The sequence below is a fragment of the Falco naumanni genome, chromosome 1 (assembly GCF_017639655.2).
Source record: "Falco naumanni isolate bFalNau1 chromosome 1, bFalNau1.pat, whole genome shotgun sequence".
Lineage (NCBI taxonomy): Eukaryota > Metazoa > Chordata > Aves > Falconiformes > Falconidae > Falco > Falco naumanni.
Genome location: NC_054054.1, coordinates 34,794,788 through 34,814,105, shown reverse-complemented (window position 1 = coordinate 34,814,105; position 19,318 = coordinate 34,794,788). Strand labels below are relative to the sequence as shown.

Here is a 19,318-nt window from a genome sequence, read left to right as displayed (position 1 = left end):
CAGTAAAACTTGGAAGAAAAACTTCAAATGTTGACCATAAATGTGTATGTAAGAACATTTCAAGCATGACAATGGAACAATGATATAATTTATGATATCACACCAACAAAGATAGAGTCCAAAGAACATACGAATGAATAATGATGTTTTCATATGCACTGAACTTCCAGATGCAGCAATTATGTTTGAAAACACCTGCATGCACAGCTAGAAATCATGTACCTTCTTTTTAGCCTGTAGGTATACTCTAGACTAAAAATGTTTATATGATTTCCTTGGCTAGTGCAGACAGTACACAATGTTGAATCAACATGCCAAAACAAGACATCCATTTCTATACCAGACAATCCCGATACCACAAGAGAACCCTGAAAAAAGATTCGGGGTTTCAAGTGTGGAGAAAAATCCAGAATCGTAATTCTTTGTTTTTTAACATTTCCTTTATCAATGAACTTTCTATCATATCTTTTCTAAAGACAACGATTGATATGAGAAACTATGAGTAAAAGGGAAAGTAACAAAAATTGTAAATGAAACAATGTAAAATATCAAAACAGTTATCAGATTTCCTAAAGATACAAAACTAAACGAAGAAAGTTATCAGGTAAATAAAATTGAGTCCCAATTAAAACTAACATGAGACCATATCACAGTAATAGGTCTTACATTGCCATAGCAAGAAAAAGTTTAAAGATTAATATAGTTTGAATCCAAAATTTTCTCAACTACAGTCAAAAATATGAAATAAAAGTATGAGAGAGCTCTGTCTTCATTTGCAAAAAAGGAACAGATAGGTGTTACCCTTTCCTTTTCTAGTTCTAGCTTTTTTATAGCAATCTTGTGTCAAGGTTTTAACTTCTTAAAACCAAGTTTTTTGTGTTGAGTTTGGCCCCAAATCAGTGAAATAAAATACAAAATAATAGACTAAAGATAAAAAATGTTGTACTTCAGAAAAGCAGAGTTACATTGAATGAACTAAATATGAAGAGCTTCATATATTACATAAAGCACAAAAGAAATAAAGTATACAAAAGCCATAACGTTATTTATATTACAACTTAAATTAACTTTTCAATTTATTATCAGGGATAGTTTTCTACAACGTACAATACAAAGGGGGACATAAGATTTGGTCTGATATTCTGAATTTTTTTTTTATTCTTTGGACAACATAATTGAACTAGCTAATACAGTATCTTTTCTACAAATGAATACTTCTGCAATAATTAATTCCTATTGCAGAATTTTATTTTTTTTTTACTTGGTATTTTACACCTTATTTATTTTGTGGAAATGAGTTAAGACTTCTGTTTAAGGAGATCTCTTCACCGAACAGAAGAAATAATTTTGTAAGTGAACCTTCTTTGTAAATAACAGAATAGCCTTTCTGAGATCACAGCTGTACTATGATGCATTATAAATATCTAGCTTTAAAAATGGATTTCACACCAGCCTAAAAAGATTCCAAGCCAATGCATTTAACACAGTAACTGTATATTGTATTTGTCTAGAATAATTTTGCATTTCTAATTGTTCTGTTAAGGATTTAATGTGCAAACCCTTTAAAGTCAGCAGATTTCATTTGGTGTTGAATGGATGTTAAAATGATCTCTGAATACTTCTCAGAAGTATCTAGTACTATTTTTTACTCTATAATTATAAAACTATTACAGATTTATATCAGAATCAATGACAATTTCTTTTAAACAACTATATGTTAATACACTGAATTTCTATTTCATTTTATAATTTACCCTTCCTCCCAATATAAGAAGCTACAGAGCAGAATATTTTGTTCCTTTTAAAATCAGTAATCAGTTGCGACTGACTTCAGACATGCCATAACTCAATCTGTTGTCTGTCCATCTGAATTACATTAGTTAGCTCTTTTTTTTTTTTTTTTAATCTTGGTGTCTTATCACCATAATAGAATGTAACACACCTATTTTAGCTGAAAGATTTGTGTAAAGTACTATATACAAGTTAAAATTGCACTTTCTGCATTATTCTGATGCTATACAATGTTTAATTTCATGACTTCCCTGAAATTAAAATGAGTATCATGCAATAAAAAAAAAAGTATTCAAAGTGCTTAGTTGTTTGACTTCTCCAATTCTTGGAGATTCCAAAGACTGGAATTTTAGGATGAAGGGGGGAACAGGAACTTACCTACTTGGTACTTTGGGTAATAAGTTGCCATTTGTCCACTACTGCATGACTGTCTCTTATGCTTTTTTCTTATATTTGTATCAGTGGTCTCCCATTGTGGAGTTTTTCTTTTGTTTATTCTGATAAGAACTTCAGAACTACCAGAAGGATTATCATCATGGTTTACACTACTTAATTTTCTGCTGTGAAACTGGTTATCCAGCCTTTCAGTCACTTTAGAAGAATTAGATCCTTTAGATGTTTCCATTTCATTTTCTTGTTTCTTTAATGCATTTTGCTTAGTAGAATGGGACCTTAAAAGAGGATGTCTTTTTTCTTCCATATAGGTCTGAGTGCTTTTATTTTCAACAGCTTCAGCAGAATAAATGACATTATTTAACTTAAATGAATTGTGCTGCTCAATATGGTTGATTTTTCTCAGAAATATCCTACAATCTTTAAAGGTTTTGGTTTTCCAAGTATTTTCAAACAGTTTATCTTGGCTTTGTTCTTTTCTAACATTTTGTTGGCAGCAAATTGTTCCATTTGTCTCTGCATGTGACTTAAGTATATTTGTTAAACCAGGATGTGGGTTAAAGTCAGAAGATCCCATCATCTGTTGAACAAATGCATCTCTGGCTTCATTTTCAGTTGGCAAGAGGCTACTCTGAGACTCAACCAAAGTCTGAGTGGGCTGGATTTCTACTGTATTTTTTTCCTGGAGCTTGGGCATTTCATCATTGGTTTCCCCACTTGTACTTTTAAACAACTGGCTTTGGCAAAAGAACTGTAAATTTTTCTTTTTTGATTTCCAGCCTCCAGGAGGCTGACTATAGAGCTTTTTTGTTTGTCCCCACCTATCATGCTGTAACTTCTTAAATTCATTTCTTTTTAATCTGGCTAACGTGAAATTACTTTTCATGCTCAAGACTGGAGACCTCACCATGTTATGTAATATTTGTAATTTCCCTGCTGGTTTAGAAGGAGAGGATAGTGCAAACTTTTTAAAGTGCTTTCTGAAAGGGCAAGTACTAAGATCAGGTTGTTTAGTTTCCATCTTTATCTCTCTAGTACTAACTACTTCTAAAGGATTGCGGGCATTCGCCTTCCTCACTAGAGAGAGAGACTGTGTTTCTGTAGTTTGCATAAACCAGGTGCAGAGTTCATTCATATTACACTTTTTCTGAAAAAGCATTCTTATAGGTGATGTTTCAAGTTCTACAAGGCAGGAGTCTAAAGGATTTGACATTTCAGTACTACAGTCTTGTTCAGTGGGATCCCTTTTTTCACATACACATTTATCAAACTCATTTCCCCCCACTCGCAACCAGGTATTAGTTATCTGTTCAAATCTATTATTTAGTTCTTCCAACAAAGTGTCACTTGAAGTGGAAATAGGCCACCACCTGAGAGAGGGATTCGATGAAAAAATGGGATCCAATGATACTTCATTAATGGGCCCAAATTCACCATCCTTAAGACCCTTTTTTGTATTTCCTGAATTTCTCAGTTCTGAGGTATCTTTGGATGCTGTGCTCTGACTTGATTGCCTGTGTTTTTCCTTTCGATCTTTAGCTTTTTTCAAATGGAGTTTGTAAGATTTATGTAGTAAGGCACTTCTACAAGTAAATGCACTAGAAGATGCTAATGAATGTAAAAAATGCAGCGAGGGTTTTCTGTCTCTAGCAGAATGTCTCAATGGAATTTCACGTTTTCTTGACACTGTTGTGATAACATTGTTTGATCCATCCTCTCTAGAATCTTTCCGCATGCTCTTTACTTGACCTATGTTATTGCACAGTTGATTTTTTCTCTCCTGTGGTACGTTTTTTTCCAACACATTCTGCTGTTGCAAAGGAGGCAAACAGTTGCTAATACTCACTTTTCTTTCCTGAGGTGAAACCCTATTAACAGTTACTGATATGCCAGAGATTTTTACTTTTGCTGGCCTACCGGGTTTTCGAATGGTGGTTAATGGTTTCTTAATTGGCTGTATAATATTGCTGCAAGGATGCGGTGACGCTAGGTTACTCTTGATAGGTCTGACATAGTCATAACCACAGACTTTGTTTTCAGTAGAAGAATTCTGTAAGGCTCTTACTATTTCAGTCAAAGCATTTTCAGTTTCTGCACTATGCTTTGCTTTACTGTGGTCATTGGCAAAACTAGAATCAAGGCGCTGTGTGGGCAGAATGCTGATTACATTTAGATTACCTTCAGAAACATGTCTCTTTGTCCTTCTTGACCTTCCAAAAACAACTGTCACAGTAATGTTTTTGTTGCTATTAACTTCTTCCATTACTGCTGCAGCAGATTTGGTACCTCGACTATCACTGCTAAGTTCAGGTCTAGGTTCTGTGCTTTCAGTTACGTCTATTTTTGGTTTTGGAGGCCGTCCAATAGGTCTCTTAACCTGCTTAACAACTTGAGGACCTATTTTCTTTGGTCTACCAGGTTTTCTTTTTAAAACTGATTCACTGCTGCTTGATTTCTCCGCAACTTTGTCATTCTGTTTCGCATCATTTAAATTAGCTTGACCAACTGGACAAGAACTTGTAATTGCTTCTGCATAAACACAGCTTGACTCCTCCTTGGTATCATTTTCACTGTAATCACAATCCTTGACACAGATTGCATGAGAAAGAGCTCCTGTGGCCTTTTTGTCTAACAATGTGTTTGCATGCCCCTGAAACAAACAAATATCTGTGCTTCCTTTAGAAGATGCAGCTGCAGATGTCAAAGTATATTTGACTCCTTCACTACTATTAACCTCCGAGACAAACATAAGCTTAATAGGACTAGAGTAGTTTAAGGGAGATGAGATCTCCACAGCTTCAGAAGTTGTATGCGAGTCCCCATTATTGGAAGCTGAACTGGATGAATCAAAGGTCAGAGATTTCAAAAGGCTATCACTAATTTCTTGATCTATAACCATTTCTTGTTTCTTTGTTGTCACACACAGAGCTTTGATTTTACTGCTGCTTAGTACAGGTGAACGTGGAAGGAAACTTTGTCCTGTGCATCCCATTTCACTCAGATTGAAAGGTAAGACTCTTCTAGCAGCTGCATTCATAAACTGTTCATAAACATTCTCTTTTAATTTTTGGCTGATTTTGTAAGTTTCCAACAATGAGCTGTTAGTCTTTCTAGCAAAGTTCATTGTATCTTCTAAACGCTCTACAACAACTTGCAGATTTGTGTCTCTCACAATTTTGCTTATGTCACTGCATCTTTCAGCAGGAACATCTTTATTTATTTTCATTTTTTCCAAACTTTCTAAAGACTTTTTTGCACTGGATGAGTTCCTAAACACAATATTGTTCGTTACATACACAGAGTACCATCCAGGGGGCACAATGTTACATTTAGTTCTTCCCAAGTTTCCATTACTTTCGTCCATTAAAGGAATCTCATCAGTCTCTTTTAAGGTTGCATAATCTCCTTGTGTGTTTGCAAGTTTTACCTGGCTGGCTGCAACAGCACTGTTTTCTGAAAGAACTAAAAAGCTGGAGCTGGTTTGAAAATTAGTAAGAGGTAGTTCGAAAGACTCTGTTTGGTGAACTGGAAAGCACATTGGTTTGGTTTGGCAATTCACATATGGATTACTTTCAAAATGTTGCAAAGTGTCATCTTCTACGACCGTAAAACTTTGTCTTTTATTTGGATATATTTTGTCCAATTTTTTTGTAGATTTCTTTGCATTTCTCTCAGAAATTGATTTTTTTCTTACAAGAGTTTCATCAAGGCTTGCAAGCTCCCTCTTGATTTGCAAAGATTGTCGCCGAATGAATGGTGAATCAGGAGAATTATACATTGCACATAAAGTTTCCTGACGCTTGCGAAATCTTGTTTGGATAATTTTATTTTCCATTTGTTTATCATGTTGGCGAAGTAATTCCATAAAGCTGTAATCACTTGCCTTAGCATTATGCAAGAGAGATGTTATGAAGTCTCCTAATTTGACATCATTTTCTGGTGCCCTGTCACTGCTAGAAAGTTTTAGAAGATTTGTTGCTATATCTGTAGTGTCTATTGATTTTAACTTTTCATTAATACGATCCATTAAATCTTGAAAAATGTAAGAATGTTCACCTTTCTCAGCCTTCTCAGAAGTTACATAGTAATTGTTGCTTTCTTGGTCTGTTGCTAGCAACATTCCATCTGAATATTTGGTCTCTTTTCCTCTGCATGTTCTACCTTCATATTCAAATTCTCCTGCGTTTCCTTCCGCTGGCAAGAGGGATGGAGGCTGGTTGATGGATATTTCAAGTTTGTCATTGTCTAAAGTTGGAAAATCTATAACAGATCCTTCCAAAGATTCAAATTCTTTACTCTGTACAGGCGATAGCGGAGGCGGTGATGGGCTGCGGGATCTATTTGAATTTTTAATGCTGTTCAAGAGATCACAGTCCTTAGTTGAGTATGTACATGCTGCTGCTTTCACAGAATGCCTGTTACAATTTTGCATTTGTTCAGCACAATACTTATGAGAACTACATGCTTTGTTCATCATTGTCTTAATACATCCCATTGCTACAGCTTGGCATGACAAAGAATGGAAATCTTTAATACAGACAGACAGAGGTGGTAAACAAGTGTTTGGTTGTTGATTTTGTAAACAGCACCTTTTTGTTAGCATATGTCCATTGCAATTGCAAAATGAAATGTGAACATCCTCTTCAGTAAGGGAATTGGGAGTTTCAGAGTGGACCAAATGTGTTTGCTTGCAACTGCAAACTATAGGAACATTTTCATCTTGTATTAAAAATTTTAACATAGCCAAAGTCTGTTGCCAGTGATATGAACAAAAAGACTCCAAAACTTTGTTTAGTGTTGATTTTCCTTTTTCCAAATTAGCTGTTTCCTCTGAATTTGCATCAGCTGTTGAGCTTGAACTGAAAATGAAAACAAATCAAAACAAAATATAAATTACAGTAAACACCATATCTAATACTTGTTATAATGGTTAAACTCAAGCCTAAACCCCTGAAGTTTGCAAAACAGTTCTGTTCTATTTGCACTATTCAATCATACTTGCAAGTGTCACTAGCAATGATGTGCATTTTATAGCAGCGATAGTCCTGTTATAAGTAAAATAATCAGGAAGAAATTAAGGGACAAAAAGAATAGTTTGAAACATAGCTTCTCATATCTAAACGTAATTTAGATACGAGATTAAAGAATGTTAACTTTCTGATATATCAGACTACCTTAGTCATTAAAGAAAAACCTCACCAAGAACCTAAGGAGCTTCGTATTACTCCCATTTCACAAACTGAGGCACAGAGAGGGTAAATTACTTGCCTAAGGTCACAATTCAAAGGTTGTGGCAGAGACAAGAATGGATCCATCTCTCCTGAATCCCATCCTAAGCTGTTCATACATTAAAGTGTATTGAAAGCTCTTCAGGATACTCAAAAGATCCTTCTAAAGACATTTTTGTTTAAATACTTTTAAAGAACACTTAATAGGCTAATGGAATATTGAAAAAATAGCCACTTGCTACTGTCACTGTTCTTTGCAGATAAGAGTTTTCTTCTAGTTTTTAAATAAATGACAGTGGTGCATCACAGGCTCTTCATTGCGATATATTAGACACACATACACGCGTGCATGCACACACACACACGGATTCCTTCTTTAAACAGAAACAGAGATAATCACCACTGGAATAAACAACTTCTGTGATAAAGATTAATATCCTTTAAATCTCGAATACAGGGTAGGCCTATATCTAAATAAGACTTCTGAGACGTTCTCAAAAATATTAACTCAAAATAAGATCACTTACACTACCTTAACTATTTAATTAATTTCTTATAAATTATTAAAACTAATGTCACTACTTACCTAATCAATCATTTATATTGAAAAGCTGAAAGTTTTCCATGGTAGAAATTAATACAGATATTTCTTCAATTAAATACAAAATCCTTTTGCTGGATAGCAACTATCAACAGATAGTTAACAGCTAATTCAAATGTTTTACTGAAACCAATTGCATGGACAGAAAAGGTTAGAGGAATTCTGTTTTAGAAAAGTATGTATTGTTTAAACATATCACCAAACTCTGAACATGACACTAACTTTTTGCCCTACTATTATCTCCCATTTTTTGCATTTAAACCTGCACTTTGCAAAAATTCATTTTGATTAGGTTTACAACTGTATTATCAAGGAACAAACATATTTTAAATTTAATGTGCTGTATTTACATAAAGTTACCTATTCATTAATTATCTCATACCTGATGTTTTTAGCATCAATAATAACTTTTAGCTTCAGGTTTCTAACTGGAAGTTACACATGCAAATTTGTACTTTTGTTGACCCACACAGATTTTAATGTTTAGAGCTTAAAGACAGCCAATTACACTTAGTCATTCCTTATGTTTCTTCCTTCTCCTGCAATATTCAGTATGAAACAGAATATATTCAAAATCAAGCATCTAGATGATAACTAACTCATAAAAGCTTAAGATAATTGTGATGGTACTAGCTGAAATTGCAATTATTTTTAAACCGAAATAATTGAAGTCTTAAAAAGAAAAAAAAAAAAAAAAAAACTTTCCACTTGCAATCTAAAGTAAACCCAGCATTATTCAAGGGCACATCATTATCAGGATTTAACTGTTTTCAAACAGTTAAACTCTCCTCCACTTCACTGAGGAGAGTCTGAGTGACTCAGTCCAACAAACTCAGGAGTCATGAGGTGTTGAAACATTATCACTACACTTGTGAAATCAAAGCTTATTCCAGTAATACAATTAGGGATAAAAATTAATTGCCCTCCCCAGCACTATGACTTTAATTAAGTAATGTTCTGAAAGGCCAGACAGAAAAAGATGAACATGGCACTAGGTCTTCAGTACTATTTCGTAAGTTGCAGTAAATTTGTTAAGTACTCATTTGCTAAAAAGAAGGCTGTAGTACAGTCTTTAGACTGAATCTCTGGACAGTTATCTTTCTGTCTGTCTAGACTTGCAAGGTATGTCTAATGGAGTTTCACTGCAGAGCTCTAATTGTAGAGGACCTGTATTCGTAACTACTATTTATATTATGCTTATTGTTGGGAGAAACTTCCAGAGCCCTAAAACCTTCTCAGTCAGTAACCAAAACTTCCAAAGGCCTCAAAACTGCTTTGAATTTGCTATGTGGAGATCAGCCTGTTACATAAAGTAATATCCTGGTTATCATAGACATATTGGACATTCTTCCAATATGATTTCTTTCCTGGTTATCTACCCTTGCATAACATCTATCAACCGCTTTCCTTTCACGTGTGTTAGTTTCTAAAGACCACAGACAACTTAACTTCATCTATTCTACTGTAGTGGTACCACGCTCCAAATGTTCTTCCAAGTCTGTGAAAACACATTAGTCCCTTACTTGTTTGCATAGTAAGCTCTGTTCCTAAATGGCAACCAACTTAAAATGTTAGAGCAACACATTTTCTTTCAAACTGTCTCTCTATAGAGATGTCTATATTTTTAAACAAACTAATTTTTAGTAACTTTTCAATATAATTATGGAATTATATTTCGGTTTCCCATAATTTCTTCCTATAGTCCTTTGAATTTGTGTTGTCATACAGTAGTTTAGACTATCCTCAAGATAAAAGGCTTAAACAGTAATTTCACAGAAGAAGAGCTATCACCCTCACAACTGCACACTTCCTTCTCAGAAGTCTTATGCTACCTACAAATCACAAGAAAAAAAGATGGCTATAAAAGAGTGGGTAAGAAACGGAGGGGTTGAGAGGTGTGAGGATCAATATGCACTGCTCCCCTGGTACCTTTTGTGCACAGTATCTCTGAAGACAAAAAAGTTACGCACGGAGTGACACTATTTCCCTGCTAGAGGGCAGGGGTAGTTATAGCATGGAGTGGGCGTTGACCGGTGTCCAAAACTGGCACAAAGGCAGAGATGTGACAGGGTTACGTACTAGCCTTTCAGCATGTTATTTTATGTGTAAAAAAGTAAACCTTTGCCTCCTCCACAAATCCAAAAAACTATCAGGAAAGAGCTCTATCAGAGGACTCCCAAAAGATGTCCTTCCCTAGCGTTCTATCCTCTGTCATCCAGAAACAGGTAAGATGGATCAATCTAGCAACTTCTTTGCAGGCTGGGAACAGGAACAAAACTGGAAACAGAACATACTCTCAGGTACTCATACAAACAGTAGAGAACTATTCTAGAAATATAAATTTGTCTCAGAGAAATGTTTGTTTTCTGACTTCACTAAATAAATCCTTCAAAAAAAGCTATATATTATCTGTAATATATAATAGATAATTTTTAGCTGCAAACTAAAGGATGTAACTATTATAAAATCAGTTTTCTGAATATCTTCTCATTTATGTATAATTTCTACAAAATCTTCCTTCCTTAAAGCTACTATTTCTGATATATAAAATTCTCATAGTACATTAGTCATTATGTGCTTAATTCGTACAGTTCTTTATCTTATGCCACTGCTAATAAACTTGTGCCTCAGGAGTAAGTCAAATGAGTCAGTGTACAGGTTTTTGTTTCTTTCTTTTTTTTTTTTACTGAATGAGCAAAATCAATCACACATCAGTGTTGTAAATTTATGTGCAAAAGCATTGAAGTGCTTTACTACAAATTACAACGTAGAAACACGTTAACTAAACAATTAAATTCATACAATCAGATTTAGGAATATAACAACACAAAGAAGAAACAGAATTACAGTACATTTACAACACAAGACAAATACATGGAATTCATTAGAAAATATTGTAATAAATAATTCATGAATTATAGTGCAATTGATTTATGCATAAATATAACTAATTGCCTAAAAATCAGTTGTTAACAAAAATCTGTCAAAAATCAAGGCAGCCACAGAGTTTTACTAAATTACTGCGACAATGGAAATACTGCAATTAAAAAACAAATACAAGTATTTGTACTGTAAACAACTAAAAAAATCAGTCTCACTAAAGTTAATATACAATTTAATATAAAATTGTCATTAGCTACCAGAAATGGTTTAAACAGCTTTACTGAGCAGTAGTTCTAAAAACAGAGGCACTGTTTTTTAATATAAAATACTTGAGAAACATTCAAATAAGTAGAAAGCATGTAGGGCTTGCTTTCGCCTTCATTTAAAATTCTGCTGAAACAGGAATTTTCAGAAATTGTCAATTACTAAGTAGTGACTGGTAACTGAATATACAAAACAGTTCAAAATGTGTAATTTAAATGACATTTAATGGAATACATAGGGGTTGGGGAAGGAGAATCTACACATTTCCCTGCCTTTCCTTAGTTGTGTAATCAAAGGTTAGCCTAATAATTAGAAACAAATAATTCTGTTCCTTTAAACACTTACAGGTTGAGTATAATCTATAAACTATCAAAAAATATTTTAATATACTATTTCTGACCAAAAAATAAATACAAGTACTAAAATGTTGAAAATTAATTATAATATTACATACAAAACTACTGAGTACTGTTAAGTCAATAGTAAAATGATCCCTGATTTTATGAATCCTGTTAATTTTTTGGTCAGGTCATCTTTTAAATGACATAAAAAGACTGTAACTTGCCTTCAATATAAACTTCTGACTGATATTTATAACATTGTCTGAGAAGTAGAAAACATCAGTACGGTACAAATATTAGGCAATATATTGAAGCCCAAAATTTTTGCAAGTAAAACTGTATAAAGACAAATCTTGAAACATTTAAGTTTTTTTCAGCTTCATTTTTCAGTGGGGATATATTCACAAATTAATCCTTCTGTCCCTCACAAAATATGGCTTAATTCTTTTAAAACAAAAAGATGACCCTGACATCTGCTGTTTTGTGACCTCCTTGTTATCAGGTACACTTCTGCTTCAAAAAAGGATTCATTCTGTAATATGCAAGTAAACCTTCACCACTGAAGAAGATTCAGTATAGATCTGAGAGACCAAAGAACTGAGACATCGGTTGTGCAGTTTCAAAGGATTATCCTGTTTTAAAATGGAAGTTATTTTTTAGTAGCATTAATAAATATGGGCTAGATTTTGCCATCAATATTGCAGTATGCTCTCCACTGAATTTAATGGCAAGTTTATCTATAAATCAAATTACCTGATGTGGCCCATATGCGTCTAATGTCCTGTTTCATTTATATCATTAACCTATACACCTGCAAATTTAAGTGGGGATAAAAAATCATGCATATGCACCAAATGTATAAAAAGTTGGAGAAAAGTCTTTTTCTATGCCAAATTAGATGTATACAGAAAAAATAACATTTGGAGAGGAAAAGGGCATTGATGTTCAGTATTGACTGTATGAAGCAAGCCCCCATTCTTCATATGTAGACATATACTTTGTGATATTACACAAAAAATTAAGTATGATATAAAGTCCAATGTGAATACTTTGAAATTCATGTAAAAACTGCAATAAGAAGGTAATTGGTCTCCCTTAAATTCTATTAAAAGTCACATATTTAAAGTGAACTGCCTAACTTCTAGCTACCAAATTTATAAAGAATTTATATTCTTGAAAGTTCAAAACAGCTTCACCATTTAATATTTGTATTTCTATCAAGACCCTGAACTGCAAATTTGGTTATTAGCAAAATGATGATGTAACTTGGTATTCATTTTGATAAACTGAAAATGTTTTGAAATGTCACAGCAGCAAATACATTACAGTTACAGTGAGGTTTTTCAATAGGAGTGTGACACAATCCTTAAATAAATTTTAAGTAGTCATAACATCAACTAACCATCACGTTTAAACAAAAAAATCCAAACAAACCCAAATCATTCTCAAGCTCATTCTGTGCACATTATGAACATGCTCTAAGTTGCATTCCAACTTTCTTTTTAACCTTACAAGTTACCTTATTTGTCAAACTAAAAAGGAAAATTATGTTAAAGTTTAAATTATTTTATGTTCTTAGTATCTCATCTTCATATTTAATAATTCTATAACTACAGTAATTTCTCAGATTTCATAAGTGTACACTTTGTAAACACCAATTTCTTTCTAAACAAACAACAAAATTTTCTTAAAATGATAAAAAAATGCAGTTTATGCCTGCTAAACACACATTTTTAGTAATGAAATGTTTTTCTTACTTGTATTGGATATTTAAGTAACGAACTTTTTTTCTTTCACAGAATGTACTATACCCTACTAATACTTCACAAATCCACTTCCTTGTAAGGAACTAGCTCTTTAAAAAAAAACCCTTGATTTGTGTAATCTGAGTTACTTACAATTTATTGCAAGTATTCTGTGAAGTATAAAAGTCTGCTAAGCCTTGGTTGTGTATTTCCATAAGATGGATTATTGAATGGGTAGGGTGGTTCTTCACCAATTAAAAATTATGCTTCACATGACAAATACTTGTTTTCCCAAAACATCTTTATGCTATTGACTACTAAATAAAACCTGAATCTTTTCACCTATTTATACAAGGATTATATTAAATACACACTATCAGAATTAAGTGAGCAACTCTATAATTCTGTCCACAGTGAAAACCCTGAATAAAACTATTTTTCAAAAGGCATGTATGTGGTTTTTGAACTGTATAATTTCACGTCTTCTGTCAGAGTGAGCATATGTATTTCTCACATAGTGTGTGTATACAGACATACATATACACACACACAAAACAATTTGCTAAGAATTATTCTACACAGGCTTGCTACTATTTTTGCAGCTGCCAGTCCCTGAATCTGTCATATTAAATAAGCCAGTATCTGGTAATCGGAGTTTCTTCTTCGGCGGAGTCTTCAATGTTCCAGATCTTTCTTTTACTTTATATTCTAAAGTGCTGTGAGGTACCCCATAAATTCCTTGTGCTTTGGAAACACTCATTTTCCCACTCATTACCATTGCAATTGCTTCTTCCATTATTTCATGATCATACTGCCGATAGCGGCCACGTTTTTTTCTTGGTTGCTTATTATCTTTACGATCCAAACTATCTTCTGTGTTTTCTGAGGTTCCATCTACTGTCCCATTCTTAGCATTAAGACACAAAGGAGAGAGGTCCCCATGCAGAAAGTAGGAGTCAACACTTGAGTGAGTTACAGGTCCAGAACATTCAATTTTGTTCTGTTTAGGAAGTATATTTTTCAATTTTTGAAGAGCTGATCCTTCTAAGACTGAGGAGGTTTTAGAAACGTGGTACATAACATCCAGAAGACCAGCAGTATCAGACTGTGGTTTGGACACAGAACTTATTTTTAGCTGAGGAATTTTTAATTGTACAGTAGGACTTGAAGTTTCATACTGTAGATTTTCACTTTTTTCTTTAAACTGAGTGACCATTCTCTGTAGAGTTAACTGGTGGAGGTAACTGGAAGCTGTTGGGAATTTTAATTCTGAGGTTTCAAGTAGACTGAGTTTACTTTTTTCTGTGCGCTCTGCTTGAGCTCTTGCCCACAAGGCTACTTTTTGTAGGACTGCACAAGTTTCTTTACTGTCTTTAAATGAATAACTATCATTGAAATCTCGAGTTTTGTTTTTAAAAGGTGCAGGCTTTCCTGCTGGTAAGGCTTCTAAGTGGAGAAGTAAAGTTTTTTGAGGTATGCCATAAAGTATGCCTGCTTTATTTATGTCCAGTGCTCCAGACTGAATGTCTTTCAAAGCTTTTGAGAGCAAACCATCTGCAAACTCAGCACTTCTTTCCACATAGTCCTCTCTGTGTCTGTGTAGTCTCCTGGATGGATGGAATGAAACGATGGTAAACTGATGTATGAGAGACTCTCACACAGCTATGGAAGGGAAGGGTCCACTCCTTTATTATACTCCTTGCTTCGGTAACATCACTGCTTCTGATACTTTTAAGCCTTTGAGCTGTGGTAGTTAAATGATTATCCTAGCAAAATGTTACAGTTCTGGTAGGACAGTGTGTCAAAAATCATACGCTGGCTTCTACAGCAGCCCTTCCAAGAACTTTATATCCTAGCTCAGTATTGGCAATATTCTCATGTGCTTGCTATGTTCCCTTGTTCGCATACTTGCAGAGCAACACTGTTATAGTTTTAATTATACAATTAACGTTCCATTAAATACCCAAATCCTGAAGGAGTTTTTGTTAGTAGAAACGTGACGTTACCGCTAAACAAGTAATAAAAGAGTCAACCCCCTCATAGAAAATTTGCAGCAATAAGTACATAACTACACACAAACATCCCAGACTTACACAAAACTAGGCTTTCTACAACAGTAAGATAAAGTGCTGAAGCTAACAATCAAGTCCATTTTGGCAAAATAAAACACAGTTTTAAAAACTTCTAGCCACTATTTACAGCTCTCTAATTACAAAGTCATATTAATTTTAAAACTTCTTCATATCAGCAAATTAATAAAATGCATTTTTACATCATTCAAATACTGCTTTGTAGTCCTATTTGTAATAAGTTATCTGGTAAGACGTACAGGTGACAAAAAGGGTCCTGCTATGGCTAGTGGATGGGAGGATGCCAAGATAATAACAAAATCCAACAAAACAATGTGTTTCACTAGATTTGTGGTAGCTTTCAGCAGATGCAATAATGTTTTTGTTGCTGAATAAAGAAATTTAACCATTTGCCACCACACACCATAGTCAGAACCATGATGTAAGTAGAAGTATGATGATAAGAGCTCTCTCTCACACGCTTGCTCCCTCTCTCTCTTATTAAGGAATAGTATAGATAATAGTAATTTAATTTGTTCATGTTAGCTGAAAAATATTTTAAGTCTAAAATATTAACATGGTCATTTTTGTCCAAAATTGACGTTTCCTAAATAAACTCTGAAAGAATATCTTTACATTTTCTTCTACTGTGCTATTACTTTTAATGTGTTATGTAATCAATTTTCAGTTCATTTTTAGTAACATGAACTAAAGTTTGGTGATTGTTCTGATAACTTTTCTTTAAACAGAAAAAAAGGAAAAAGACAAATGAAACATATGATATATACGTAGACACACACCTATGAATGACAAAAATTCTTTTGAAAGCAAAATAGGAACCACATGTGTGTGTCAGTATATACAAATATGTTATGAACATAAACCCTGACTTCAGAGAAGAGAAACCTGGATTGTCTTTTACATAAGCTGAAGAGAGTCCTAAATGTTGCTTACCCAGACACTGAGTTTTCAGAACACAATGGATCATATTTTGGTTCTTCCAACCTTGCGCTTTTCTTTGTAGAGAGATCTAGCACTCCATCCCCTGCAAAGAACGAGTAGTGGTGATAGCAGTTGTTTAAGGATGATCTCAGAAACTGTATTAGCAAGTGTTTGTACCTATGGCACAATTTTTAAGGAGTTACTTTATCCTGTAAAATTTCTGACATCTTATTCCTTTAACAATGTCAGATGTCAGCAAATTGGTTTATATATTTGATTTGTAATAAAACTTTTTAAAACTAAGAAAAAAAATCCACTCAGAATAAAATCTAAAAGAAGAACCTGCCTTAAACAGAAACACGTGACCACTTTCCTAAAAATGACATATGCACGTATATATATAGCGTTGTTTACTTTCAAGGCAACCAAGGCAATACACTTGATAATATTATCATTCATATATTCACATTTACATACTGTAAACAAACAAGTCTTACAGTGAAAACTGACATAACTAAATCATACGCTTACAGGATATTTCAGGCTAATAGGGATTTCAAGAGGTCTCTAGATGAACCCTTTCCTCAGAGCAGGGTCAGCTATGAGACCAGACCAGGCTACTGGATGAGAAAGTAATAGCCCTGTTACTGGGATGAAAGCTCAAGCCCAATATAGCATTTTAAATATATGAGACATGTCATAAAAGGTTGTAACAGTTTGTTTACACTTATTACCCTGCTGCCCCCACATCTATGTAATAAAGAAACTAGAGAAATGAAAAGACCTAGACTAGGTGGGAGTCCCCCCTGTTAAGTCATTGGCAAATGTTAAATTCAAGATTTAGTTGGCTGCTGAAGTCTATGAGGTATTGAAATAGAAAACAGTATTTTTTAAAATCAGTATTTAAGAATGTTAAAAATTAAAGAAACTAGTTAGCACCTGAAATATTCCTCCTGGTTTAAGTCTTTTTTTTAAAAAAAAATCACATTTAAATTACAGATAAATCCCCTAAATACATTTAATTTCATACCTTTCTTCCTTGGTTCTCTGTTTCAAACTTGTGCTGTTTTGTGTGCCTGAGCTCTGTGAATCTGATTTTGAGTTTCAACATGTAGCTCAACAGTCAACTCTACAAGCAATCTTATGCTAGCCCTTTTTACATTACTGTCATCTTCATGTTAATGTGTATTATTTCTAAAACATCAGTCAACTCTATATACTTCCCCACAACCTCAGATGTAGACATGAAGCATTGGTTGAATAGTCCAAATGCCAATACTTGAATAACAAGTAAGAAAAATTGTTAGGGAAACTCTCCTTTATACCAATACTACAAAGAAATAGTTTTGTGTGACAATCAAATCAAGCTCTTTGGTTTGGACTGTTTTTGAGAAATTTTGACTGGTTTTCCTCAACTATTTTGTATTATTTGAAGAAGGGTAAAGAGACAAAAAGTAGCGTTTGAAAGTCAGCAGAAGGGTAAAAAATATTTATAAATATGGCACTTGTCAAAGATGTTACTTTCCTCCTAAGTATGTTCCTTTCAAAGTCTTCCTTAACCCTAAGAAAGTTAAAGGAAGGACTAGTTAACATTAATCAACCTTTGTGATGCCGTGATATTCCAGAAGGAAAAGTCAATTAAAAACACTACAGAAATATTCTCCAGGGACTATTTGGCCTACCCAGCTGTAAAGTATCCTGAATACCTAAGCTCACAACATCCCTGAGTCCTGTGCAACAGACAGGTTTCGTTTGCTGTGTTCTGTCAGTCATACAAAGTACATCTCCCTGTCTTAAGTGTTCATGCGTGTATGTTTCACAACAGTTTCTCCATCTTCAGTTCACATTCATAGGCACTAAGATAAAAAAAGTTTAGAAGAGATAACTGGACAAAGTCACTAGAGAAAAACCTACTTAAAAGTTCACAACTTAGCAAGTTATGAAGAACTAATCATCTCTATCTATTCAATCTACAAAAAAAATTGAAGTTAACTACATTTTTAGGAAAACACATCCCAACAAACAAAACCCAAGTACTTTTGCAAGATTCCAAAATAATTTTCATTTCCAGTCTTTCAGAATTGGTTTTGACAACACAAGGCCATCAGTGAGTTGAAAAATGACTAAGAACAGAGTACTGAAAATGCAGGCTCCTGAAACAAAAATTAGATACATTTTGGGTCTCCAAGGGATAAGCAGAACTGCAAAGTCATTTCAGGGTCAAGACAGTTGGTTCCTCCAACACAGAAAACTTATTAAGTATATGACAACTCCCTGAAAACAATGCTTAATGGGAAGATGATCCTTAGTAAAAAGTGTGAAAGATGCCAAAAAAGTGATAATACATACAAAATACCAGATAAAGTCACCACACACCACGCTTTTATTCAATGATTTCACTCAAAAAAGACCCCAAACAACAACAACAACAAAAAATAACCACCCCCAAAAAAAACTTCAAAACAAACAACAAACCAAACAACACAAAACCCCCAATGCGGATACACAAAGGGCCGATAAGTCAAAAAGATTAATTAAAAATACACTGTGGCTCCTGGTTTTGATAGGTCTTCCTGCTTTGTAGTAGCATTGTAACAAAGAAGCACCCACAACTGGTAGGAAAATGAGAGCATTTGCTATAAAGCTTTGACAAAGAAATGCTACCTAATGAAATCAATGTATGTATATATAGACAGCAGAGATGTTTACTTTGGTTCAGTAGGTACAAGTCCAAAAAGTTTGCAAAGAGGCATCCGACAGGTGGACAATGAACCTTGAAAACCTGTTATTTGCAAGGTAGGAATAGGTTTTTTTTAAGCTGAGTCAGAACTTCCTATCATTTCTATCAAATCACTCAAACCAGCTATTTAGTCAAGAATTCTGGACAAGAACTGAATGAGATCAGGAACACGAAAACCACCCTGTAAGGTGGTTTTATAGAAAAAAAATATTGGAAGTTTTTCAGGTCTGCTGCTCAGTCTTCTAATGAAGTTAATTCCGTGCATATTAAATAATATTGAACTTCAAAGAAATGGCCCAACCTCTGGCCTTTACTTCTCAG

The 19,318-nt window shown here is 34.0% G+C and overlaps 1 protein-coding gene across 11 annotated transcripts in view; it reads right to left on the bottom strand.

Annotated features, from left to right (window-relative positions):
* The window catches only part of LCORL (ligand dependent nuclear receptor corepressor like), an 85,484-nt gene that overhangs the window by 13,330 nt on the left and 52,836 nt on the right, over positions 1 to 19,318 (bottom strand). For 5 of the 11 annotated variants that reach the window (XM_040588590.1, XM_040588611.1, XM_040588637.1 and 2 more), the window contains 2 exons: positions 16,270 to 16,360; positions 76 to 7,043 (listed from right to left, as the gene is read on the bottom strand). The exons of 1 other annotated variant lie outside the window; for it this stretch is intronic. In XM_040588590.1, the coding sequence (XP_040444524.1) occupies positions 2,141 to 7,043; positions 16,270 to 16,360 (4,994 nt within the window). In that variant the 3' untranslated portion in view covers positions 76 to 2,140. Of the gene's footprint in view, positions 1 to 75; positions 7,044 to 13,267; positions 14,854 to 16,269; positions 16,361 to 19,318 lie in introns of those variants that run through there. 5 more of the 11 variants (XM_040588644.1, XM_040588652.1, XM_040588600.1 and 2 more) reach the window with 4 other exon arrangements.